This window comes from Pelodiscus sinensis, chromosome 11 (genome assembly GCF_052426305.1).
Source record: "Pelodiscus sinensis isolate ZL-2025 chromosome 11, ASM5242630v1, whole genome shotgun sequence".
NCBI classification, from domain to species: Eukaryota; Metazoa; Chordata; order Testudines; family Trionychidae; genus Pelodiscus; species Pelodiscus sinensis.
Window position 1 is genome coordinate 17,334,631 of NC_143062.1, and position 27,201 is coordinate 17,361,831.

The 27,201-nt window shown below is 56.0% G+C and overlaps 1 protein-coding gene across 1 annotated transcript; it reads right to left on the reverse strand.

Annotated features, from left to right (window-relative positions):
• Positions 1-7,607: 7,607 nt before the first annotated feature.
• On the reverse strand, positions 7,608-22,594 carry NAALADL1 (N-acetylated alpha-linked acidic dipeptidase like 1). The gene is made up of 19 exons (XM_089781151.1): positions 22,334-22,594; positions 21,760-21,932; positions 20,787-20,899; positions 19,886-20,008; positions 18,478-18,667; positions 17,813-17,906; positions 15,524-15,628; positions 14,701-14,786; positions 14,251-14,370; positions 13,957-14,042; positions 13,613-13,676; positions 12,914-12,981; positions 12,744-12,835; positions 12,369-12,459; positions 9,886-9,967; positions 9,622-9,798; positions 9,000-9,090; positions 8,468-8,560; positions 7,608-8,031 (listed from the first exon to the last, which is right to left on the reverse strand). Exons 1-19 carry the CDS (start codon positions 22,555-22,557, stop codon positions 7,863-7,865), a joined length of 2,241 nt encoding a protein of 746 aa, XP_089637277.1. The 5' UTR covers positions 22,558-22,594; the 3' UTR covers positions 7,608-7,862.
• Between the last annotated feature and the right edge of the window lie 4,607 nt (positions 22,595-27,201).

A 27,201-nucleotide genomic window follows, 5' to 3' on the forward strand; every position in this document is an offset into this window, starting at 1 on the left:
ATTTCAGCACGTGCAAGTGCCAGATCAACCTCTGCAGAGGCCTGTGTGAGAGCCCAGAACATCAGTGATTCAACCTCCCCTGAGCTAGGGCCTCTGAATCTGGAGGAATTTGAAGATCGTGGTGCCAAGTGGCACTAGCTTGGGAGTCAGCACGCCTGGATCGGCCAAACTCCATGTGACCTCGGACTAAATCATGGTTCCTTTCCATGCCTTGATTTCCCCCATGCAATAGGGAAAATTACCATTCCTCTTATCTGCTTATGTTCTTTGGGGCACGGCCTGTCTCTTGCTGTGTGTTTGGGTAGTACTGGTCAAATGGGGCCCCCCATCTTAGTGGGGGTCTGTGCAGCACCTGGCATGACAGGGGGTCCAGTCTCATTTGGGGTCTGTGCAGTGCCTGGTAGTGCACAATGGAGCCCTAATGGAGGTTGCCTATAGGGGCTACTGTAGACAAACAGTACCAGGCCTGAGACTGGAGACAAGCCTTAGGTGATCTGCCACAGCCTTTGAGAGGGCCCATGGGGCGCTGATTTGCTGATGCCCATGAGTCTGAGATGTTGCCAACTATCTGAGGGCTGCTGGGAAGTATGGAGAAAGAGAGACAGAGTGAGTGCAGATAACCCCCCCCCCCGCCCCCCGCCTGGATCCCCATTAATTAAATTGCTGCCCTGCTCTGGTGGCTGAACAGCTGGTGGTGCCTTTTAAATTCACAAATCCCCGGCCTGGCCCAGCTGCAAATGGCCAGATTAATACCCCCGATTAGCCATGGGGATGTTAGCTCGATGGCCTCAAAGCCCAAGGTGCTGCAGATCTCTCTCTCTCTCTCTGCTGGCAGCCCACAAGCCTGGACCCCCCCCCACACACACACACACCCAGTGCTGTGGAATCCTGTCCCTTATCCCCTGTGGGGGAGGATTCTCAGCAGAAGCTAAAGGTGACCTTGGCCTGCACAGTTGCTGAAGGATTTTCCCCAGGCTTTCTGCTTAAAGACACTAGCTAGAATTAGGTGGCTAACAAGTCTGGGGAGAGGCCGAGTGTGAAGTAGATGGGGTGGAGAGGTGACCTGAGGGACAGGGTCTGTTGCTGTAGAGCAGAGGGGCTCAGGGGCCAGGAATCTCCTGTTTTGATTCTGAGGGGCTAGAATTTGCCAAGGACTCTTAAAATGCAATAATTGGTGGCCACTGTATGGGGCAGGAGGGTGAGTGAGATCTTGGATGTATCCCCAACCCCTGGTGCGAGGGAGTTGAGGGATGGGTGATGGCTGCTGCTTATAGGAGGGGGAGTCTCTACATTAGTACTGAGATGTGGCAGCTGTTTATACAGGGATCCTGGTGTTGAGATGTAGCAGCCGTTGGGATGGGCACAGCAGCTGTTCATACAGAGCTCCTTCTCCTGGCCCCGGGGAAGCAGCTGTTTATATGCAGCTCCCTCCCTTAGCAATGCTGAGATGCAACCACCTCTGAGAGCCATTTATAAGGGCTCCTTTGCTCGGGGCTGGGATTCAGCTGCCTCGTGGGGTTGGGGGAGTGCACAAAAATGCTACCCACTGGGGGGCAGCAGATGCAGCACACTCCTGTAATCAGCTGCTACGGTGGGAGGAGGAGTTGAGTGGGTCATACTGGTCATACTTGAAGGCTCTTGGGAAAAGCGCTAGGCAGGTTTCGTGGCCAGGAGACATGAGTGAGCCTTCAGGTTGGCAGTGCAGCACAACACTGCACAGCACTTTCGCCAGAGCACCGACTGAGGGGAAAGAGCCCCTACTGAGCGCCTGCCCCACTCCCTGCACAGCACTGGCCCAGCCTGCTCCTGCCTAGCCAGCAGCTAGAGGGCGTGTTTACGCTGCACTCTAAAATGGAAATGAGCTACGCAAATTGGGCTATGCAAATTGCGTAGCTTATTTCCGTTTTATTTCAAAGTAGGCTATTTTGAAATTTGGCGCGTCTTCATGGCACCAAATTTTGAAATAAAGTGCTATTTCAAGCCACCCCTTATGCCTCCTGCAATGAGGTTTACAGGGATGGTGAAATAGCACATCCGTTATTTTGAAAAATATTTTGAAACTAGCCAATTAGCCCGTCGTAAGTCTTCTCTCCTGAGCCCACGTGGGTCTTCTCTCCTGAGCCTCCGGTCTCTCGCTCCGTGTCTCTCTCTCTCTCTCTCTCCTCCTCTTACTGCCTCCCCCCCCCTCAGCTCTCCTCCGCCTCCTGCCCCTCTCTCTGTCTCTCTCTTTCTCTTCTCCTCCCCCTCCTGCCTCTTGCTCGGGGGACCGCGGAGCCCAAACGGTCGCTTGTGCCGCTTGCTCCCGCGCGGCGGCCTGGCTGAGCGGCGCAGAAGTCAGCTGAGCACCATGGCGGGAGGCGAAGGGGGGCGGGGCGGTGACGTTCACGGCCAGGGGGCGGGGCCTGGAGCCGTTATCATGCTGCACGTCACCGCCCCGCCGACCTTCACCTCCCCCTGTCATGCTCGGCTGACTTCTGTGCTGCTCAGCTGGGCCACCGCAGGCGAGTGAGTGGAGCAAGCGGCCGTTTGGGCTCCCCCGCGGCAGCCCGGCTGAGCAGCGCAGAAGTCAGCCGAGCACCATGGCGGGAGGTGAAGGGGGGCGCAAAGGGGGGCGGAGCGGTGAAGTACACGACCAGGCTCCACACGTCATCGCCCCTCCCTTCCTCTCCCGCCGTGATGCTCGGCTCACTTCTGCGCCGCTCAGCCGGGCTGCATGGGGGGGCAAGCGGTGCAAGTGGCCATTTGGGCCCCACGCTCCCCGTGCAGCACCTCTGTCATTTAAGTCAGCCGAGCACCACGGCTGAAGGCAAAAGACATGACTCAGGCCAGGGAGGCAACAGTGCTGCCCAGAGGGAACAGCCAGGGAGGCAACAGTGCCGCCCAGAGGGAACAGCCAGGGAGGCAACAGTGCTGCCCAGAGGGAACAGCCAGGGAGGCAACAGTGCTGCCCAGAGGGAACAACCAGCATTTCAGCATTTCAGAGTCTCAGACATTGGGCTACTATATTCAAAACTAGCCAATTAGCCCGTCATAAGATGGGATTTTCAGGTCTCTCCTCCACGTCGGTCTTCTCTCCTGAGCCTCTGGTCTCTCGCTCCAACTCTCTCTCTCCTCCTCCTACTGACTCCCCCCCCTCTCTCTCAGCTCTCCTCCGCCTCCTGCCTCTCTCTTTCTCTTCTCCCCCTCCTGCCTCTCACTCTCTCTCCGCTCTCCTCTGTCTCCGTCGGGGATGCACGCTCGTCTAGGCCCCACCCCCTGGGCATGTATGTAACCTCCCCGCCCCTCTTTGCCTCCCACCGTGGTGCTTGGGTGACTTCTGCGCTGCTCAACCAGGCCTCCGCGGGGGAGCAAGTGGTGCAAACAGCCTCTCTCTCTTCTCCTCCTATTGCCTCGCTTTCTCTCTCTCAGCTCTCATCCACCTCCTGCCTCTCTCTCCATCTGTCTCTCTTTCTCTTCTCCCCATCCCGCCTATCACTCTGTGTTTCTCTTCTCCTCCGCCTGCTGCATCTCTCTCACTCTCTCTCTCGCTGTCCTCCACCTCCTCCATTCTCCTCTCTGTCTCCTCCACGTCCTCTGTGTCTGCTCCACTTTCCTCCTTTTGAATCCGGTGCCCTTTCCTGAGATGCACACTCATCCAGGCCCCACCCCCTGGCTGTTCCCTCTGGGCAGCACTGTTGCCTCCCACCATGGCGCTTGGCTGACTTTTGTGCCGCTCAGCCAGGCCGCCACGCGGGACCCCTGCTGAGTGGCACAGAAGTCAGCCGAGCACCATGGCGGGAGGCAACAGCACCGCCCAGAGGGAACAGCCAGCGTTTCAGTGTTCCAGAGTCTCAGACACTGGGCTACTATATGTATGATAACAGGCATGTTCCTTGGATGCGGGGTAGCTCTTTCGGGATACCTCTGGTCCCCCAAAATAGCCTTGCAGTGTACATATACCCAGAGCCACTGGCCACACATCTGAAGGGCAGGTGTCAACCCATAGCTGCTCTCCTGCAGTGAGTACAGGGAGGTGGGGCCAGGAGCTGGGTGGAGCTGGGAAGAGGCTCCCTGCCTAGATCCAGGGTGGCTGTGGATGGGTCCCAGTTCCAAGTGTCTAGAGTCCCAGTTCCAAGTGTCCCAGTTCCAAGTGTCTAGACCGAACTCATCTTTCTTTCACATCCCCAGCCCTGAGCCCTGCAGGAAGGAGTGGGAGATCCCTGGGAGCTGCCATTGTTGGGGGGCCGCTGATGCTCCATCAGGGCTGGGAGCTGCTCCAGTATTTTCGGGACCGAGATTGCAGGGTAAGCGAGAGCTGTCCATTTGGTACAGGTCCTTGTTATGTGCAATTGCTCTTGCAGTCTGTGCCAGCTTGCTGGGCTGGAGGGAGTCCCACTTGCCCCGCCGTGGTGCTTCTGCCTGTTGCTGTGTTTGGCACCTAAAAGCCAAGCTTCCTTGCAAATTGAGCCTTGTCAAAGACATGCAGTCCAAGGTGCCTGTCATGCCACTGGAGCAGGGCCTCATCATATGGCCCCTGTGCTGTGGTAGCAGGGCCTGACCCACGTGGTCCAAGAAGACACTGCACCATGGTAGCAGCACAAGATGGCCACCATGCCGTGATAGCAGGGCCCAACCTGCGTGATCCAAGATGGCTGCTGTGCCATGCTAACCAGCAAGTTTTCCCAGGATTGTCCCTGCTCTGGGATGTCTGTCCAGGTGCTCAGTGCACTGGCATTTGTCTGGTTTATGGATTCAGATCATCCTGCTGTGACAGGCTGGCAATATCCGGGCTGAGGGTTATCGACCTGAATTACTTTTAACATCTCTGCACTTTGTTGTATTGAAAATGTGATGGGGTCTGCAGTACTGAGGAATTGCATGTATTTCCATGGGATGAGTCAATAGGAGACAGCAGGACTTGGCAAATTCATCCAGGCTGCCACATTTCCAGAGGCGACACCCCTGGAGAGGTATGCAGATATGAGATCAGGCTGGATTTTGAAGGGCCCAAGAGACAAAGAAAGGAGTTTTTGGATAAATAGCCTGGTTTTAAACAGACACCTTCCTGATCCAGCAAACTGGTAGGACCAGGGTGCAGAGGGGCAAGGGCCCATTGGGTTTGGAAGGATGGAGCCTTCTGAGTCCCCACACTACTGGGCTACGTCTAGACTGGCATGATTTTCCGCAAATGCTTTTAACGGAAAAGTTTTTCCGTTAAAAGCATTTGCGGAAAAGAGCATCTAGATTGGCATAGACGCTTTTCCGCAAAAGCACTTTTTGCATAAAAGCGTCCGTGCCAATCTAGACGCGCTTTTGCGCAAAACAAATCTGAGCTGTCTACATTGGCACTTTTGCCGGAACGGGAGCAGCATATTATTTCTGCAAGAAGCACTGATTTCAGACAGTGGGAAGTCAGTGTTCTTGCTGAAATTCAAGCGGCCAGTGTAGACAGCTGGCAAGTTTTTCCACAAAAGCAGCTGCTTTTGTGGCAAAACTTGCCAGTCTAGACACAGCCTTGGTGTAGTTGTAACCACAAGGAAACCCACTGGATGGAGAGGGACGGGGTGGATAGATTGTGCCTGCCAGAATCCAGGTTGGGATTGGGGCTCCTGTAAACATGAGCATGTGAGCAGGTGCGTGTATTGTTTCCTCTGCAGCACCTTTTGCTTTAAGAATAATGCAGGCCTGCCTAGGAAGTGCTAGGTGGTATCTTCAAGCTGTTAGCTTGCCTCTAAAGAGAAAGCAAGCAAGTCTGGCTTGGGCAGCTTGCCAGTCTTCTGCTCAGAAGGGAGAGAGCTGTGGCTCCAGCAGGAGAGCAAAGAGCTGGGCAGCAGGGATTCCTGTAAGCTGGGCACTTGGGCACTTGCTCAGGAGAGATTCAGATGCCACCCAGCTGATTAGCAGGGCACCCACAGCCAGCACCATGTGTTTCTAGTGGTGGTGCACATCCGCACGTGCCTTAACGAGTGATGCTTACTGGGTAATGGTTAATTGGTGCTGGGAGCAGTCCCGCCAGGGCCCTGCACAGGCTGAGAGTTAGCAGCCCTCCATGGGGCTGGCAGAGCCCCCCACTGCCCACCCTGCTGGGCTGGTGCAACCCCCCTCTGCAAGCAGGGGCTGTTCCAGTTGGGCTGGAGCAGCCCTTGCCTGTGGTGAGGGGTCTACTGCAGCCCTTCCTGCTCCAGCCCAGGCCTCCCCACCCACCTCCCTTTAATCAGTTAAACGCTACATTTACCCGGTTAACCAATTAAATGGGATTTTACATCCCTGCTCGGGTGGGGGTGGGGAGCCCTTGCTGGGCCACCTAGGGGAAATACAACTGCAGTAGCCCTGGACTGTGACATCTGGACACCTGGATGTTGGCACCTCAGAGGTAGCACCCATGTGGTCCAACATGGCTGCCATGCCAGGCTAGCAGGGGCTGTGAGGCCCAGAGGTGGGGGAGTGTTGTTACTGCTGTTTGGAAATGAGGAAAATGAGATGCAGAGAGAGAACAGGACTGGGATTTGAGGCATTGGGTGAGATGAAAACAGAACCCAGGAACCCTGATTCCCAGCACTCTACCCTAGACGAATTGCAAGACCCCAGTGCCTGTCCCAGAGGTGGGGATAGAACCTAGGAGTCCTGACCCACTCCCCTCCCCCTCCACTCTGCAGTTGGGGGGGGCCTATAATGTGCCGTGGACAGTGCTCCCAACTCACAATATTTTAGTGTGTGATAAGATGGATTTCCCATGGGGCTGGAGCTCATCTGGGGATGAACCCCAACTCCCCGCATGAAATTCAGCCCGGCTGGAAGCCAGCAAAGAGCCCAGCAGCTCCAGGCCGTCCACCCCCAGGACTGATCCTCACCCAGCTTGGGAAGGGAGAGTTGCTCCCTCCACCTGGAAGAGGGAGAGGTACCCCACAACAGCCCTTTAAGCCTGGGAGAGGGAGATGAAAAGTCCCCAGAGGAGCAGAGGTCAGGCTGGGTGGGGGGGAGCTGAACTGATGAAGGGTTGGGAGGTAGAAGACAGGCAGCTGTGGAGGTGAGAGCTCCGGCAGCAGGCCCCAAAATCCACGTACCCATTACATTTGGTAGCCTGGGTGACACAGATTGTCCCCCAGCACCACTGGGGATGGGCCAGAGGAGTTTCAATAGGGAGACAGACTGAAAACTACAGTATAGGCTTTTCAAACAAAACAAAACAAAAAACCCTTCATGTCTGGGCCAGACCCAGGATGGCTGGTGTCAGAGCGGTCAGTTTTTATCTCAGGAGGCGATCACACCGTGAACGTGAGGTCCAGGGGTCCCGTCATGGCTGCCCTACCCATGGCAGCAGGGCCTAGGTCCAAGCTGGCCACCTCGCTGTGGAAGCAAAGCTCATGCTGGCCAAGACAGCCTCCCTGCGCCATTATGAGTTTCATTTTCCACCCTTAGGGTTGCCAGATCTGACGGGAGCTATTCCGGGAGGGTTTTTTCCCAACATGACCTAATGTCATTTTCCTGAACTAGCCTATTTCCATCTCCAGGGAGGCTTCCAGCAGTCACTGGGAGATTGGCGCCGATCCTGTGAGACTCCAGGCCAATCCTGCGCTTCCCACCACCCGCATGGACAAACAGAAGCAGCCACTGCATCATCTGTTGCTTTAATAGTCCAGGCTTGGTTAATGAAGCACAAAAGGCCTTTGGGTGAGCAGGTTACCCCCTTTCACTGGGATTTGAGGGGGTCATGCTCTTCCCCCCAATGTCCACACTAGGGGACACCATCAGCTCAGCACAGGACACAGAGGGGGTGTCCTGTGTTGATGGGGTGCCCAGACTGCTCCCTGTGTAGGGTTAGTTGAGCTGTGTAAGCTGCTGGGGTTTAAGCGACAGGGTGGGATGGGGTGGACCCCAAGATTTTAGGCTACAGCTTCCAGGGTGGAGGCAGCACTCTCCACAGCCTGCACGACAATAGTGAGGTGCTTCCGGACTTGGTCCCAGTCCCCTGTCTTCACGGCATTGGTGTAGGCATCGGCCAGGCCTGGGAAGGTGGCATGATTAGAGGATTTGGATGCCCAGATCACATGGCTGAGGGATTGAAAGAGAACGGGAGAGGTCAAAATCACCTTAGCCCTGTGATACACATGGGGAAACAGCCATGCAGAGAAGGGGCTTACCCAGGGTTATGCAGCGAGTCAGCAGCAGAGTTGGGAATAGACTCCAGGTGTCCTGAATATCAGTACCCCGCCCCCATGTGTATACCACTAGGCAACACTTCCCTTTCAGGGTTGGGGATAAAAACTAGGAGTCCCAACTCTTACCCCCCCCCCCCCAGCCGTAAACCCTAATCCCCACTCCAGACTCCTCTTCTCTAACCTCGTGGCCCTGTGCCCCTCCTCCACTTCATTGTCCTGCTGATGCCCCTCCAACCAACACATTTCCGTCGGGATCCAGTAGGGGCTGGTGAAGATGGGCCCTTAGGAATGGAACCCGGGTGTCCTGCCCAGCCCCCAGATGGCATTACCTGTAATAGTATTTGTTGGGGAACGCCAGGGGATTGAGGAAGGCCCTTTCCAGCAGCATGATCTGGTCATTCACCATCCGGATCTGGAGAGGACTGAGGTAGGAAGGAGAGACCAGAGTAGAATTAGAGACCCCTGTGGGGGGCACCATCAGCTCACCCAGCCTTGCCTACTGCCCCCCAGAGCTTGTCCCAACCCTTCACTCTCCAGAAAACTGGATGAGACCTTCCACTCTATGCTTCATTCCCAGATGGGTCTTCACTAAGGACTTCAGACCCCTGCTTCTCTGGGTCCAAGGACCACTCGTCCTTTGTCCATAGAGCAGGAGAGACATCCCGCCCCACAGGTGATGTTTGCACAAGCATGGCCGTGTACACGTATGTGAACATGCTAACACATGCATGACCCCTTCCACAGTGCCTGTTGGCTGTGCAGCATGCAGTTGTACAGAGGCAGGCAGGCTGAGAGGCATGTGCATGCACATCCACCCATGCAGTGTATGCAGATACACGTGCAGTCTGGGGTGGGTCTCACCTGGGTGATTCCTCTTCCTTCAGCTTTGTTATCCGCTGGTTGAAATCAGCCGCTGCCAATTTGAACCGACCAATCGCAGCCTTCAAAGGGTCTGCAAGGTGGGCAGGGCCAAGCGTAAGAGAACAGGTCTGCAGCCCTTCCCTATGCCATCAGCACCTTCCCACACCTCCTTGCGCTGCTCTTTGCAGCCAGTGCCCCCTTGTGCTGGGGTCAGCACAGACTGCAAGGGGAGAGTGCCTCTTGCTAAGCCCCAATCCTAGCACCAAGGTGTGCATCAAGCTAAGCACTGACTGTAGGGAGTGCACCCATCATTGCAATTGGCTGTTGGAGCTGGGACTGACCAAGAGGGGGGAATGCCCCCTACTGAGCCCGGTCCCTGCAGTGCAGTTAGAGAGACTGTTGGAGATACCACCCCAGTCCCTGCAGCGCAGCAAGAGAGAGACTGTTGGAAATACCACCCCAGTCTCTGCCGCGCAACGAGAGAGACTGTTGGGGATACCACCCTGGTCCCTGCAGCGCAGCAAGAGAGAGACTGTTGAGACTGTTGGGGATACCACCCCAGTTCCTGCTGCACAGCAAGACAGAGACTGTTGGGGATACCACCCAGGAGTCGCACTTATACCAAGAGAGATATTGCTGGCACTGAGGTTGGCCAGGAAGTCCCCTTGAGCAGCCACATTGTACAGCTCATCCAGCTTCTCTCCATAGTCGCTCACGTTGAGAGGGAGGACGAGGCTGTCGGCCAGCCGCAGCAACACATTGCCAGCCGTCCGGGCCACAGCCTGGTGGCTGGTGAACCCTGTGGCCAATCAGGGATAAAGAGATCAGACGTATCCTAAACCTCCCTCCACGGTGCCCACTCCAGGTGAACGCCTTGCCCCTTTACCTGGGTCGATGAACCTGTCAGCATAGTCGAAGGTATCGAAGGCCGTGTGGTAGGCGGGGTAGATCCGAGCAGATGTCTTGTTCTAGGGCAGGGAAAGGGCAAAGCAGCTGAAAACAAAGGGGGCACAGTTCCCAAGGCCCCCTTCATCCCCTAGCGAGGTGGATCCCCCAGCAAAACCTCTGCCTGACTTACCTGCCCTGCTCCCTAGCCCCACACTGGGTCAGCACTGTGAGGGAGAACACCCACTACTGAGCCCCCCACTCCACTCCCAGTAATACAGTGCCCCCTAGCACAACACAGGGGTCTGCACTGACTGTGAGAGGAGAGCGCCCCCTGCGGGGTAGCAGCAAAATAGCCCAGTGCTACAGTCCCCTGCCTATTTTCCAGCGCCCAATAAAAGGCCAACCTGGGCAGGGATCTGGGGCTGCGGCCGTGTCTGTGGAGAGAGGGCGGCTCAGGCAGTATTTTAAAGAAGCCTTATTGAAGGCACAGGAACAAACCATCCCGATGCGCAGCAAGAAAAGCAAATATGGCAGGCAGCCAGATTGGTTTACCAGAGAAATCTTCGGGGAGCTTAAACACAAAAAGGAAGCTTGTAAGAAGCGGAAATTTGGACAGATGACTAGGGAGGAGTATAAATATATTGCTCGAGAATGCAGGGGAGCAATCAGAAAGACGAAAGTGCAATTGGAATTGCAGCTAGCCAAGGATGTGAAGGGTAACGAGAAAGGTTTCTACAGGCATATTAGCAATAATAGTAGGGCCCTTACTGGATGAGGGAGGTAACCTAGTGACAGATGATGTGTGGAAAGCTGAAGTACTCAATGCTTTCTTTGCCTCTGTTTTCACAGACAAGGTCAGCTCCCAGACAAATGCACTAGGCGATGCAGTATGGGAAGGGGGTGGACAGCCCCCCAGTGGAGAAAGAACAGGTTAAGAACTACTTAGAAAAGCTAGACAGACAAATCCATGGGTCTGGATTTAATGCATCCGAGGGTACTGAGGGAGTTGGCAAATGTCATTGCAGAGCCTTTGGCAATTATCTTTGAAAACTCATGGAGATTGGGAGAGGTCCCGGATGATTGGAAAAAGGCAAATGTAGTGCCCACCTTTAAAAAAAGGGAAGGACATTCCAGTGAACTACAGACCAGTCAGCCTCACCTCAGTCCCTGGAAAAATCATGGAGGGGATCCTCAAGAAATCCATTTAGAAGCATTTGGAAAAGGGGAATGTGATCAGGAATAGTCAACATGGATTCACCGAGGGCAAGTCATACCTGATTAGCTCCTATGATGGCTCTGTGGACATGGGGAAATTGGTGGATGTTATATACCTCGACTTTAGCTAAGCTTTTGATACCATCTCCCACAATATTATTCCCAGCAAGTTAAGGGAGTATGGATTGGATAAATGGTCTGTAAATTGGATAGAAAGCTGGCTAGATTGTCGGGCCCAATGGGTAGTGATCAATGGCTCGATGTCTGGTGGTGGTCGGTGTCAAGCGGAGTGCCCCAAGGATTGGTTCTAGGACCAGTTTTGTTCAATATCTTTATTAATGACCTGGATGAGGGGATGGATTGTACCCTCAGCAAGTTTGCAGATGACACTAAGCTAGGGGGAGAGGTAGATACGTTGGAGGGCAGGAATGGAGCCAAGAAATTGGAGGATTGGGCCAAAAGCAATGTGATGAGGTTCAACAAGGACAAGTGTAGAGTCCTGCACTTGGGACAGAAGAATCCCAAGCATTGTTACAGGCTGGGGACCAATTGGCTAAGTAGCAGTTCTTCAGAAAAGGACCTGGGGATTACAGTGGATGAGAAGCTGGATATGAGTCAATAGTGTGTCCTTGTAGCCAAGAAGGCTAATGGCATATTAGAGTGCATTAGGAGGAGCATTTCCAGCAGATCTAGAGAAGTGATTATTCCCCTTTATTCGGCACTGGTGAGGCTACATCTGGAGTATTTCATCCAATTCTGGGCCCCCCACTACAGAAAGGATGTGGACACACTGGAGAGGGGCCAGCGGAGGGCAACCAAAATGATTAGGGGCTGGAGCACTCGACCTACGAGGAGAGGCTGAGGGATTTGGGCTTATTTAGTCTGCAGAAGCGAAGAGTGAGGGGGGATTTGATAGCAGCCTCCAACTTCCTGAAGAGAGGTTCCAGAGAAGATGGAGACAGGCTGTTCTCAGAAGTGACGGATGGCAAAACAAGAAGCAGTGGTCTCAAGATACAGTGGGGGAGGTCTAGGTTGGATATTAGGAAAAACTATTTCAGTAGGAGGGTGGGGAAGCACTGGAATGGGTTACCTAGGGAGGTGGTGGAAACTCCATCCCTAAAGGTTTTTCAGTCCCAGCTTGACAAAGCCATGGCTGGGATGGTTTAGTTGGGATTGGTCCTGTCCTGGGCAGGGGGCTGGACTCTTTCAGCCCTAGGATTCTATGATTCTATGATCCCATGATCCCAAGGCCGCAGGTGTCCTTACCCTGTCATAGGTGTAGGCGATGTCCATGGAGGTGATGCCCAGGTAATGGATGAAGGAGGCATAGTCGCTCCCGGCACCCAGGGTCCCTAAGCTGTGCGGGGAATGGAAAGTGGTGAATGGCTCAGGCCGGGCAGGGGGGAGGGGCAGGAAGGGGAAACATCCCTGAGTGGAGCAGAATCTGGTTCAGACCCATGGGCCCATCCAGTCCAGTATCCCCCCAATCTGCTACTGCCCCAGCAATGAGGCTTTCTCCTGAGTGCAAGCCATAGAAAGGGGCGAGAGTAGGAGATCTTGGGCCCCCTTCCTGTCCCTCCCACTCCTTGTGATCCACCCTTGGAGAGGGGTGGCGGGAGGCTCCCACTGACTGGGTCTCACTTGGGGATGTTGCCGTAGATGGGGCTGTTGCGGTTGAAGTGGTTTCTCCAATTGTCATAGACGGACCCTGAGGAGCTGGCCGGGGACTGGACCTAGAAGAGGTGCACGTGAGTCACACTCCCCTGTGGGAGGAGAGGGGAGAGACACACGGATACCCCTCCCCCTACTACCTGCTTGGCAGCTGCAAAGATGACACTCTGGGCGGGTGGCGTCCCCTGGGCTCGCAGGGTGGCGTTGGCTGTGGAAGGCAAGGGAGAGGCCATGTTAGGAGCTGTGCTGGCTCATATAGGGCAACCTGCCATGCCCTGCGTCTCTGGGGTGTTTTCCCCACCCAGCCACACCACAGCACATCCAGGCTAGCATCCTCTGCCCCCTTTGCCACCTGCTTATGTTTGGCGGAATGTGCTCTTCTGCACATGCGTGCACCTGAGCACACTTGCGCTACTGCTTGCTCACGGCTCTCATTGAGACATGCTGGCACCGACTGTTTGCAGGCCCTGGCACTTGCCCTGAGCTTCATGCTCGTGGCCGCATGTCCAACTGCACGCTCTTGCACGTGTGCTTCCCTTGCACATGTGTCAGCTTTGCACATGTTCTTCCTTGCATGGCTCCTCAGTTCCACCCTCTGGCATGTGTGCTCTTGCACTACCACTCAGGTGCACCTTCTTGGACGCGTGTTCAGTCGCACACAGGCTCTCACACTTGTGCCCAGCTGATTGCACGTGCACTTTCGCATGCACGCTTTCCTCCTTCTCCCCACAAACACCCCAGCCCGCCGGGGCCCAGTGGCGAGGCCCTTCTGCACAGCGCAGAGAAGGGGATAGTGCCGCAAGAGTGGAGGAAGGAAGGCAGGACAGATGGACACTCACCGAAGACGGAGATGTCCACGTTGATGTAGGCCACGCTCCGCTCCCGCAGTTTGCTGTAGAATTCCTGAGCAATGGGGGGACCCAGAGGTTAGTGCAATGGGATCAGGTGAGCGGCATGGGCCCCCCGATCTGGGCCCAGGCTCTGGGGCAGGGAGAAGAGTCCCCCAGAGTGACAGGCCAGTTCTGCAACTATCCTGGCCAGCTACAGCACAATCAGCACATACACCAGGACAGTCTCCTTGGGCACAGCAGGAGGCAGCAGTCACAGCCCCCTTCCACCATATCCCCTCCAAAGAGGAGCCACCATCCCCCCCCCCCCCCCGCTTGCTTGGGTAGGTTTTTACCTCGGTGTACTCGGTGGAGCCAATCAGACCAAACTCCTCAGCCCCCCAACTGCCAAAGATAATGGACCTTCTGGGACGCCACTTCCCTGTGGAGAAACACACACACACACACACACCCCGGAGATTCAGACGTAACGCTTCGAGCAGGGCGGTTCTGGGAGCCCGGTCAACTGGGGTCTGCCACAGATGTGCTGCTAACGTTGAGAGCAAGGCCGCTCTGTGCCTCGGTTTCCCCACTTGTGCACTAGGGATAACTGCACCCCAGTGAACCCCCGACCCAAACCTCATGCTCACCTTCTTTCAGCATCTTGCCCAGCACACGGGTGATCTCCAGCATGACAGCCGTGCCACTGCTGGGGTCGATGGCACCGTGCACCCAGCTGTCCCGGTGGTTGCCGTATAGGACGTACCTGTCTGTGGAGGGGAGGGGAGAGCTGCAGCCCTGCTGCTGATGGGGGTGTTGGAGGGAGTGTGTCTGGGGAGCTTGCTGTCTGGGAGCCCAGATGGTAAAGGAGCCGTACTAGGGGGGCTGAGGGTCACTGGGCGTGGGGGAAGGGGAGCCCACTGAGGGGTGCTCCAGGACACGGGCAGGAGAAGCAAATGAGAGCTTGGAGGAATGGGTGTGGGGGGGGAAGAGGGGCAGTATGAGGGACATTCCTGTCTTGGGGTTGGGGGATTGGGAAAATGGGGGTTGGGAGTGGTGGTAAGTGGGGGTGCTTGGTGGTGGTTCTGGGGGACACTCACCAGGCTCCTCACTGCCCCGGATGAACCCCATCACGTTGGAGGAGTTCTTGATGCGTCGCTGGTTGTGGACGTTGACCTGGACGTCACTGTGGGGAGAGCAGGAGCAGCGGGGGTCAGCCCAGCAGGGGGTGGGGGGCATCAGCGTCAGTGCAGTGGGGGTTGACATGATGGGGAAGGAGAGGGGAACAGGGATGGGGGTCAGGATGGGAGGATCCCAGAGGAGCTTGGGGGAATGTGCCCTTTGGATCATTGCAGCGAGGGTCAGGGAGGGGAAACTGATGTTGGTGCAGTAGGATCGGAGGAGTTGGTGTGTTTGGGGGAGGGGTTTGTGTGAGGGAGTCTGGAGAGGGGAACTGGTGCTGGAGGAAGTTGGGGTCAGTGCAGTGGGAGTGGGGGATTTGGGGTCAGCTAGGGTCATGATGTGGTGTCTTGAATCCTGTTCAGCTCGGGATCACTTTAAATTCACAGGGACTTTTCTGGTCCTGCTTACAGGCAGGGGGCTCAGCACTGAAGCATGGATCTGGGCCTAGCAGCAGTCAGTCTGCAGAAAGCCAGCCTGGAGTAAGGTGGGTGAGCTGTGCCCTGGACCACAGGAGCCACCTGCTTGGTCTCTCTGGCTTGGGTACTGACAGATGAGATCTGAAGCAGTGTTACCTCCCAGGAAGCAGACTGTATGGTTTGACCTAATCTCTGTGTCTACTGGGAACACACCACTAGGCAGTGCGGGGGGGGGGGGGGGCTGAGTCTGCACAGGGCATGGGGGAGGAGTAGAGATTCCCAGGTGATTTTGGTGGGATTGATGCAATCCTGGCCCCGTCCATACCTGGTGTTGGGAAACATTCCCCCCGTGCGAAATCCTGGCCCTACTTTGTAGGTGCAGTTCAGAGAGCCCTGCCAGGCTGAGGGTGCCTCAGGGCCATCCAAGTTGCTAGAAGACATAGGGCCAGAGATAAATGGGGTTATTAGAGTCTCTGCCCCTCCCCAAAAGCACCCAGCATCCTCTGTCCATCTTCCCTGGCCACAAAGGCTGCATTCCCACCCCTGGTAGGAACATTCCTGTGTTTAGTCTCTGGCATTTTTCCCTGGGACACTCCTAGTGCTTTACACCATGAATCAATCAAACCCCGGGGACCTCCACACTCTCCAGCAGGTGCAGGGTGGGTGTCTTTGTGTTATAGATGGAGATTAGGGTTGCCAAGTGTCCAGCATTGAACCGGTATTTGTGCCTGCCGTCCAGTAAAAACATTCAGAAAGTAGCCGTCGCGGGTGCCGATGAAAGGCCGCGTGGGACATGTGGCGCAGATCACTCAGGTTGGGAGTTAAAGGGGCCGCGACTGCATTTCGGCTCTTGGTTTTGGTTTTGGTTTTGGTTTTTGGTTTTGTTTTCTGCTCAACAACTTTTCCTGCGCCTTTTTCTTTTTGCTCAACAGAATTTTTTCCCAGCGTGTTTTTTTTGGGTGGGGTTCGGTATTTTTTGTGAAACCATGTGGCAACCCTAATGGAGAAACAGAGGCACAGGAAGTGAAGAGAGTAGTCCCAGGGCGTGTATAGGGAATCAGAGCTGGGAAATTAACGCAGGAATCTTGATTCCCAGCTACCTCTTCCCCAGCCCACTGGGGCCTGTGCCTCTCCCAGATCTGGGACAGACCCAGGAGTCTTTACTCCTAGCCTCCCCCTATCACCGTCTAACCCTGGCTCGCAAATCTGCTGTTCAGACCACTAGACCCCACTCCCCTCCCAGAGCTGGAAAGAGAACCCAGGCGATGGATGGCTTCCAGCTCCTCCTGCTGTAGCCATTGAACCACACTCCCTTCATATATACATTTCACTGTACACTCGTGCTTGGTGTTTTTAGCTAAGGCAATATGTGCTATTGGGCTGTTCCATCCACTTCTCATAAAATCCTCCTGGCCCTGCGCTATGTCTACACTGGCGCGATCTTGCGCCAGAGATATGCAAATGAGGCTCAGCGTGGAATATCGCTGAGCCTCATTTGCATATTTAATGAGTCACCATTTTTGCAGAAGAGGCTCTTGCGCCAGAAGGAGCATCTACACTGCCCCTTCTTGCGCAAGAAAAACCCTTTTGCCCAATGCTGCTACGCTGATTATTTTCAGGAATAACGGCATTGCGCCAGAGGGTTTTTCTTGCGCAAGAGGGGGCAGTGTAGACAGCTCCTTCTGGCGCAAGAGCCTCTTCTGCAAAAATGGCGACTCATTAGATATGCAAATTAGGCATGGCGATATTCCACGCTTAGCCTCATTTGCATATCTCTGGCGCAAGATCGCGCCAGTGTAGCCATAGCCCTGGAGGAGTGATGGTGGGTACAATAGAGCAGGTGCACAATGAGGCAGGCAGGACTGCACGATGAGGCATTGCCCATTGCCTTGGGCATTAGGTATTATCTTACGGTGGAAGTCCCAGGAGCCCCAGTTATTCCGCCCCACTACTGAGATGCAATTCTTTCTGGGTCCAGTGTGGGGGCCATTTATACAGGAACCCTTGCCTGGGCCTGCGATGCAGCCGCCTCTGGAGTGGGGTTCTTGCCCCAAAGAGCTGATGATCCAGGTAATTCAGTTCAGGTGAATGTCCTGACCTCAGTGGTGCATCACTGCTAGAATCGGAAGGGGAAGGGGGTGGGGCCTGGCTGCATTTCCTTTTGGGGCCTTCTTTCCCTGCCTGTCATGATTGTGTTTTTAACAAAGAGACTTGGAGTCTGAGTTGTTATTGCCACCTAGTGGCTAAAGCTGACAGTGCACATGTGTATTACCTGCGCCCCCCCCCCCCTCCGCCCCCGGCCACCTGTTCCACTGCTTCTCACTCAGCGCCATTATCTCCATTCTCGAGATAGGGAAACTGAGGTACAACGTGGGGGAAGTGTCTTGTCCAAGATCACCCAGAAGGCTGGGGGCTGAGCCAGGAATATTCCCCAAGTCCTGTACTCCAGCCACTAGCAATTCTCACCTGCTGTGTCCTGCTACAGGTAAATGGGGAGCCAGGGGAGACGACTGCAAATCTAGTGGGGAGTAGGGCAGGGAGAAGCCTCGGGGGAAGGGAAATCTGCCAGATTTCACCTCTCATTTGCCTGAACCCCACTGAATTAGTCACCCACCAGATTAGCATCAAGGCATCTTCAAAGCCAATTGGCTGAGTTGGGATCGGCGGGATCCCCTGGATCTCTGACTCCTTGATCCTGTAGGTGAAGTCTACGAGGGAGAGGCAGATGGATCAGAAAGGGGCTCATTTCCCAGTGCCCTGTCAGGGACGAGGGGTTCATTTGCTGCCATAGAAGGTGGGCAGAGTCCAGACTGGGATCTGAGGTGTTAAGGGGACCACAAGGAGGACCAGGAAGCCAGGGAGTCATGACTCCTGGGTCCTATTCATGGGTCTGGAGGGGGAGTGGTTAGAACCACAGAACTGTGAGACAAGACTTTTGGGCTCTGTGCAGCTGGTGGGGGAAGGAGAGGATGTGGGGTGAATGGGCTGGAGGAGGACAGATGGGCTCTGTAGTCCAGGGAATAGGGGGCACTCCAGGGCAGCAGTTCCCCACATGGATTTGGTTGATCTGCAGAACTCCCCACCACAGGATATAGCTGGGGGTAGAGAATGGGGTGTTTTCTGGATGAATGAGAGCAGGGGTCGGGGGTTCAATTCAAGGAGGCTTTCGGCCTCACTGGCAGGGGGTTGGGACAGCCACCCCATCCCTTCATGGGTGGGAGCAGCAAGAGGCACTGTGGGTCAAAGCCAGTCCCGCCCTGCCCTGCCCGGGCACGTTACCTTTAGCAGGGTAGTAGGGCGTGAGCAGGTCTCCGAAGTAGCCGTTGTAAGAGCCCCGCTCCACACCGGAGGGAGGCAAGTACCAGGAGTTGGGGTAAGTCTCCTTCTCAGACGCCCGCCCATCATTGATGTCCGCAGGGTCTGTATACACCACCACGCCAGCCACACCGAACTCTGCCCCGTTCACTGCCTGGGGGTTCGCATCAGTCAGACTACCCGTTCCACCATCACCACCATTGCCGGGGTTGGAGTGCAAAGGGGAGATGGATTGTCCCCTCCCCCCCGCACACACGCACACACTATGGCCCAGACTGGAGGACATATGGTGAGTGTGCTCTTATTCCTGCCTCAGTTTCTCCCTGCTGGACTTCCACCCACCCTGGTGGCATTCCATGACTGTTCCATCCAGCTCCCCATCCTGGGGAGGGTCACTCTTCCAGCCTCCCCTGTCCCTGAGGCTGATCAGACTTTGGGGGTGACCAGATGGGGGACAGACTTTGGGCAGGAAGTGCAGGGGCTGGTGGAACGGGGGAAATGGGGACAGGGATGATTGGATGTCTCATATCTTGAATACTGTGTACAGATGTGGTCTCCTCACCTCAAAGAAAGGGTTCAGAAAAGGGCAACTAAAATGATTAGGGGTTTGGAATGGGTCCCATATGAAGAGAGACTAAAGCGACTGGGACTTTTCAGTTTAGAAAAGAGGAGACTGAGGGGGGATATGATAGAGGTATATAAAATCAGGAGTGGCGTGGAGAGGGTGAATAAAGAGAAGTTATTTATTAGTTCCCATAATAGAAGAACTAGAGGACACCAAATGAAATTAATAGGTAGCAGGTTAAAACTAATAAAAGAAAGTTTTTCTTCACATAGTGCATAGTCAACCTGTGGAACTCCTTGCCAGAGGAGGCTGTGAAGGCTAGAACTATAATAGAGTTTAAAGAGAAGTTAGATAATTTCATGGAGGTTAGGTCCATAAAAGGCTATTAGCCAGGGGATAGAAATGGTGTCCCTGACCTCTGTTTGTCAGAGGCTGGAGATGGATGGCACGAGACATATCGCTGGATCATTGTCTTCGGTCCACCCCCTCCGGGGCACCTGGTGCTGGCCACTGTCGGTAAACAGGATACTGGGCTAGATGGACCTTTGGTCTGACCCAGTACGGCCGTTCTTATGTTCTTTTGAAGGGGCCTTGGGTCAGAGGTTGGGGAAAGGGATTGGTGTAATGGGGCGGGGAGAGGGGTGATAGGATAAAATCAGGGGACAAGGGATAGGGGTAATTAGGATGGAAGGGCAGAGAGGGAGCAACTGGATGAGGGGGCAGGAAGAGAGAAAATGGCTCCCCCCCCACTGCCATGCAAGGGGGCCACCTGGTATCTGAGACCTGTAGGCCCTGAACATTCCTCACCTTGTCGGCACGGCCAGCCCCCCCATAGCGGGTGATGGCAATAGTGCCATTCAAGTCGATGCCCATATTGACCAGCTCCTGGTAGTCACTGCGCTTGCCCTGGTTGGCATAGACCAGCTTTCCCTGAGGGGAGAAGAGAGGGTCAACCCCAGGGCACTGGGAGAGAGAGGATCAGAGGGGCAGGGGAGGGAGGGCAAGGTAGAGAGGACAGGACCCACTTAGGTCTTTGGTGTGAGAGCAGCCATTAGTCTCCATGGTACATGGCTGTCAGCGTGGGGAGGGGAGGCCTGTTTGTCTCCAGGGATCCCTGACTGTTGGCACAGCAATGGGCTGAGGGCGGCTGTTTATCCCTCAGGATACATGGCAGTTGGCATGACGATGTGTCTCTGGGAATATGTGGCTGTCTCGTGGTGCCAGCTGGCGTGACTGTCTCTGTGGACATGTAGCTGTTGGCAAAGGGCATGTGTGGTTTATCTATGAGTATTTGGCCCTTGGCAGGATGTTTGCTGTTCATCCCAGGGGCTCCGTGGCTGTCACATGGAAGTATGTCTGCCTGGCTCCATGGCCATGTGGGCATCAGCAAGGGGATGGAAGGGATAGACGGCTGTTGCCTCCCCAGCCTGAGGGCAGCTATTGGAGTAACACCCTGTGTGGTTGGCTGGGAATAAATGACTGATGGCTCGGTGACAGCTGTTTATAGGATTGTCTGTCTCCATAGATACGCAGTGGTTGGCATGTCACCCTAGGCACAGACATCCCCGCAGCCTTGATGGGCTCATAAAAGAAGGTGCATGGTCCTGACTGGGAGAGGAGATAAGATAGCTGGCTGACAGCCCTTGGGCACAAGTGGAGGGCGGCTGAGCTGAGGCCTCCAGGGGTTATACCCAGCCCCACTCCATACCCTGGGAGTCCCTGGGGGGGCGTAGGCAGCATAGGGCTGAACCACATCTGCATGGGCCTGGTCCGCTGTCACATTCTTCTCGCTGCTGTTCTCCACTGGGGACGGAGGCAGATCTCATCAGCTGAAGGGTGCCTACTGTGGGACATCCCATGCCGACCTTTGCCCCAATCTGCCTCATCTATCCCTGCCCCCCTTTACCCTGTCCTGGCCCTCCAGCTCTATGGCCTCAGCTGCATTAATCTCCCCCTTCGACCTACCCCAGTCACTGCTGCCTGTCCCTTCTCTATCCCCAGATGCCTTAGGGCAGTGGTCCCCAACCTTTTGAGGTTGTTGGGCGCCAGGGGGCGTGGCCGTTCGCCCGCCGGGCGCCAGGGGGCGGGGACACTTGCGCACCCGGGGGCGCCCCCCCCATAGCCGCATGCCCGGGGACGGGGCCCCCCCATAGCCACGCGCCTGGGGCCGGTGCCCCCTCCAAGGGCTGCACGCCCAGGGCCGGCGCCCCCCCGCCAAGCGCCGTGCGCCCGGGGCCGGCGCTCCCCCAGCCAAGTGCCGCGCGCCTGGGGCCGGTGCTCCCCCGCCGCGTGCCAAGCACCCGGGGCCGGCACCCCCACCCTCAAGCGCCGCGCGCCCGGGGCTGGCGCCCCCACCCTCAAGCGCCGCGTGCCCGGAGCCGGCGCCCCCCCCCCGCCAAGCGCCGCGCGCCCGGGGCCGGCGCTCACCGTGCGCAATGTGCCTGGGGCCAGGCCAGCCCCAAGCACCTGGCGGGTGCATGCAAATGCCCCCACGGGCACCGTGTTGGGGACCACGGCCTTAGGGCCTATCTAGCACCCCACAAGCCTCTGTGCCCAGCTTCCCTAATGTCCCCCTCACCCTTGCACCCACTTCCCCTGCCCTCCTTGCAAACCCCATCCCTCCAGCCCCCTGCTCAGCCTTCCCTCCCGGACCCCAGTCCTGCCACTGTGCCCCCACACACCCACGGTCACGCTGTTGGGTTTCTGTGGGTCAGGGAAGGACAGGAATGCGCCGTATACATCCTCGCTGGCGCTGTCCAGACCGGTCTGTGGGTCCTGCCAGCGGCTGAGCATCAGCTTCACGAGCTCCTCGTCCCCCTCAGTTGTGGCCATGTGGGGCCGGGCGGCCAGGGCCCTGGAGAGGGCACAGTGGACTGCCTAAGATCCCAGCTGCCCCAAGACAGCAGCTCAGCAGGTACTGGTGGGGGACAGAACCAAGGAGTCCTGGCTCCTTGCTGCCTGCTCCCCCCTTGCTGCAACCACTAAACCCCACTCCTCTCCCAGAATGGGGGCTAGAAGTTAGAGCATACAGGGCATCTCCCTCTATGGGGCACTGATTCCAGCCTGGCCATAGGCGGAGAGGAGGCTAGCTGGCCCAATGGGAGAATAGACTCTATGGAAGAATCCTGTCCCCCAGAGGATAGGGCTAGAGAGGGAGGGTAGGGGGTGATCCTGCCCTGAAGAGCCCAGCGCTCCTGGATCACCTGAATGTGGGCGAATTCAATGGGGCTTTTCCATCTCTCCTCCCCTCCTTACTTCAGATTCTCCCGGATCTTCCCGCTCTCCACCTGATCCATAAAGCTCTGCAGCAGGGATTCATCCAGATCCCGGCCCACGGTCTTCACCCAGTTGGGTGCTCCTTGGCCAGTCTCCCCTTTGGGGATGGCAAAGTGGCCCAACAGAATTCCAATTGTTAGCAGCAGGCCCCCCCCAAACACAGCCCCCAGGATCTTTAGGCAGCTCATCCCACAGCCTGCCATGGGTGCCAGCCTCTTGCTGTTGGGGAGGTGAGTGTGGTGAGCCCTTTATAGTGGCAGATATGTCCCTGTGCCCTCTGGATCAGCCTGTACCTCTCGTCCTTGTTACCTGGGCCCATGGGGTTACTCATTACCTCCCAGATGCCTTATCTCCCTTCCCCTACAATAGCCCCCAATTGAAGGCACCTAATGGTGCCCTTTGGACAGGCCCATAAAACAGCTGCCATCTGAGCTCAATGAGGAAACAGATGGGAGGGACCTTGGTGGTTCCATTCCCCACCCCCTAGGATGGGCATTGGTGGGGTGTGAGCGTCCCAAGAGGAGACAGGACGTCTGGATTCTATACACAGCTCTCAGAAGGGTGTGGGGTCTTGTGGGCATGCACTGAGTCAGGACTCCTGGGCTGTGGGGGGTGGGCTAAGTAGGGTGGAGCAGAGAGTGGGGGTTAGACTCCAGGAAGGGAGACATTTGAAGGTTAGAGAAGACAGCCTGGCAGCCAGAAAGACCTCCACTTTCAGAGGGGAAAAGGAACCTGGGAGTCCTGCGCCAGGCTCTCACTCTAACCACTAGACCTCACGCCCCTCCCAGAACTAGAGACAGAACCTGCATCTCAGGAGCTGTTGAGGGAATCTCTCTATAAACAGCCTCAAGACCCACCCTGGTGATGCTTCAGCTCAACCGCAGGTGACTCTTCCCCATGTACCAGCCCAGCTCCGCAGCTGAAATTAAACACCCATTGGCCTAAGGCGTTTATTCCTTTAACGTTGGTCTCAGAAATGTTAATTGAAAGGGGGTCGGTCGGTTCATGCAGGTGGCTTGGTCCCAGTGCTTGTGTACAGGGGAGGTAGGGGTGGGACAGGTCAAAGTCAGCAAAGTATATACAGGTGGGGGCCAGTAGGAGAGCAGCAGGGTGGATCCAGGGTCAGCCCTGGATTGATGCTCTGGCCCCACATGGGGCTGTGGGATACCCCCTACTTTCCTCTGTGTCCCCCCCCTTTCTGTCTGAGTTTGCCTGTCCCCACCAGCTCTGGCTACGTCTGTCCTTCCCCCATCCCATCCCTCTGGGGCTCTATCTGTGTTCATTTCTCTGGCCTGCCTGTCCTCTCCCCACAGATCTCTCTGGGTCAGCGAGTCCCCCCACTCTCCTCTCTGCCTCTATCTGCCCCCCCAGGTGGTCTGTAGCAAACCCAGATACAGTTCCCTATGCTCAGTGAGGTGACCCTTATCCCCCGAGCTCTGTGCTATGGTGAAGGGTAGACAGAAATGGCTGGGGTCAATGACGTGGCTGTGGAGTGGGGGTCTCATCTGCCCATGGGCAGCCCCCTCCACCTTCTTACAGAAATGTGGAGTCCATCACCCCATCCCCACATATCTGCTCCCTTGGCAACACTTTCTTGCCCTTGGCCCGGGGCAGGGTGCCCCCTCCATGCTGGGCCGGATGCCGTGGGGGCTGCTCCTCGCCTGGGCTCTTGAAGTCCCAGTAGTAGCGGATCTGGCGCTGGTGCTCCTTGGCCTGGCCTGTCTCGCTTCTGTCCTGATAGCCCCCTCCACTCGCCTTCGCTGGCTCCGTCTCCAGGCAGTGGTGTTGCCTCAGCAGGCTGTCCAGGATCTTCTGGGCTGACTGGTAATCCAGAGTCACCCCTGGCTCCTTCTCCCCCATGCCCTGGCTACAAGCCTCTTCCCCATCAGAGCTGTCAGTGCTGCTGAGCTCCGGCACTGGCACTAACTCCAGCTGTCCACCGAGCAGCACATCCTGTGGGGATGGAGGGCGCAGGGCCTCAGTGGACAGCAGGGTGGGAACTGAGGGAGCCACCAGCGCCTCCTGCCTCAGGTAGAGGAAGCGCGGCATAGGGAGGGCATGGACCTGGGCCCCTTCCTCTGTGCTGCACTCACTCTCTGTCGAGTTGACATGCTCCAGCAGCTCCCCAGAGCACTGCTGCTTCCATGGCATGAAGGCCGTGGTTCTCCTATGGCTCTCCAGCTGCCCCGGAGGCGGGAGACTGCGGTAGTTGGGTGCCTGAGTCCTGTCTCCGTTGGGCATGGCTGTGTCCGACTCAGAGCTGCAGCCGGGCTTGTTGGCCTCTGTGGCCGAGTCAGACTGGCTGGGGGTGGTGGTGTGGGCCTCAGAGGCACTGTCCATGAAGGCGGGAGGGGGCGCTACGTTGGAGATATGCAGGGAGTAGAGGCTGTCAGTGGAATCGGCCTTCTCCATGTGACGGTGCTTCCCTGCCGATTCTGACAGCAGCGCCGAGATCTGTGGGGATGGGGGAGCGACTGTCACACCAGCCCAGCATGGCCATGCCCAGTGCAGTGAGATTGAGGGACCAGCAGGGGTTTAAAGCCTGGTATCTCCTGAATGATTTGTACCCTCAAGTCAGGCATTTGTAGCTCTGCTGGATTTACTAATCCCATCAGCCTGACTCCTTTCTGGCCGACTTCCCTGCTCTGGAGTGCTAGCATTGGGTTAGCAGCCTCAAGCTGCTAGAGCTTGCAGCCGTTGCTGTTTAAGGTGCAGGATTACCTCAAGTCTTCAAACTGAGACTGCAAAACCTGCCCTGATGGAAAGTTGGGATTTTCAGCTTTCCGGCACATGTGGCATTTATGGGTAGCCCCACAGGCTGTCAAACTACTGGACCCCCCCCACACACCTCGCGTTGTTCTGATTGCTTTTCAGCTTATTCCCTGGGGCCACTGGTGTTTGAAGAGCTTGCAAGGTGCCAGGGCTGGGGGCAATTGAGGGTCCATATCTCTGACATCGTGGGGATTAGCCCAGCTCTCTCCGTGCTGTTAGAAAGCTGAGAGTCCCGACTTTCCGAAGGCACGTGGCACTAGCTCCTCTGCTGTTTTGCTCTAAAAACAAGAGGCCGCCACTGAGTCTGGAATCCTGCAACGTTTCCATGGGGCTGCACTTCTGACTGCACAACTGGAAGCATCCCCCACTCCTTCCCAGCCCCACCTCTGGCTGCCTCCCGCCTCCCCCACCCCAAGCTCACATTGAGTCTCTCCAGTGTGCAGATGGTGTTCTGGGCACTAATGAGCCTCTCGAGCAGCTCGGTGATGCGCTGGTTCAGGGTCTGTCTCTCAGCTGCCATGCTCTGAACCTGCAGTGGGGAGGGAGACAGCAAGATGAGAGGCTCAGAGGAAGAATGGAGGAGGGCAGGCGGGGCCGGGGCTCCTGGTGCCCCAGCGCTGAGATATAGACATGTCTGGGGTGGGACAGGGGGGCCGTTTAACATCTGCACAACAATCTTGGACAGCATTTGGAGATAGGACATGCAGGGTGAACCTGTGTCTGACTGAAACCACCAGGCAGGGAGCAATTTAGGCTTTGGGAATTGGCTGGGATGGGTGTTTCCTGTCAGCTGGGCGCCACTCAGGAGAGATTCAAATGCTGCCCAGCTGTTTAGCAGAGCACCCACAGCTAGGTTTGTGTTTCTGCACAGTTCTTGGTGCATATACAACATTTATTCCGCACATGGATGGAAAAAATCCACACATGATTGAAAAGATTAGAGGGACCATTGGCTGTGGTACCCTGGTTAATATCTGGACTTAGGTGCCAATTGTCAGGGAAGCTGTGCGCTCCATTGAGGGGCAAGACTTGGTATCATGTCTCATCGGAACGATGGGGGAGCTTGTGGGGTGGAAGAATCAGGCCCCTCACAAGCGTTGCTACACGGTGCACTCAATATATGGACAGTGCGGCTGTTAGAGGCTCAGCTATCACAGCCATACGTCCAGTATAAGAGCCTACATTGAATGAGGCAGTGGGCTGTTCCCTGTCTGGGCAGCTGAGTCTGCAGGCACGTGGATCTGATCATGGGGTTGCTCCTTTTCAATGAGGGGTCTGTCAGCCCATATCCAGGGCTTCCCTCTCCCAACAATGAAGCTGCCCTTACAATGAGGTGAAGTTTCTCCTCCAGTAGCTGGTTCGTGCGTTGGGTGTTGGAATAGTCCTCCTGCAGCCTAGAAGGAAACAGCCAAGAGAATGAAACTGTCTTGAAAACCTCCCTTTAGACGTGGGATGCTGACATGGGATGTGGGGATTGTTTATACAGGGATCCCACATCCAGTGTTAAGATGCAGCCACCTCTGGGGTGGGGCATGGGAGCTGTTTATATAGTAATCTTTTGACCAGCACCAAGATGCAGCGCTCTTTGGGGGACACTGTGCTGAGGATGATTGTGAAGGGAAAGCATCACCTACTGAGTCCCCACCCCACTCTCTGCAGGACTGTGGATTTTCTTAGGTGGTTTCCCATCCCAATACTAACCAAATATAATTCTGCTTAGCTTGTGAGAGCAATGTCAGGACGCTGTTTTGCTGAGTGCCCAACAGTGGAGCATATAGACCATGAAGCCATGTGACTCAGTGTGTGATTTGGTGGAGGTAGTGGGATACATTCCCAACCTCTACCTTCTCTCAGTGCAGACATGATTATTGTTAATGGGGGCCGGTCTCTTATAGGCACCTGTGTTGCTGGCAGAGCAGAGGAGGCCAAGGGGGAGATAAGCCACACCTATGGGACGATGTCCAGAAAGGCCCAGGGGGTTGAGAAGTGGGGGAGGGACTCGGAGTTGTACAATGGCAAATTGGAAAGCCAACCCCACCAACCAGAGCTCTAGACTCTTTGTTCCTGCAGCAGGG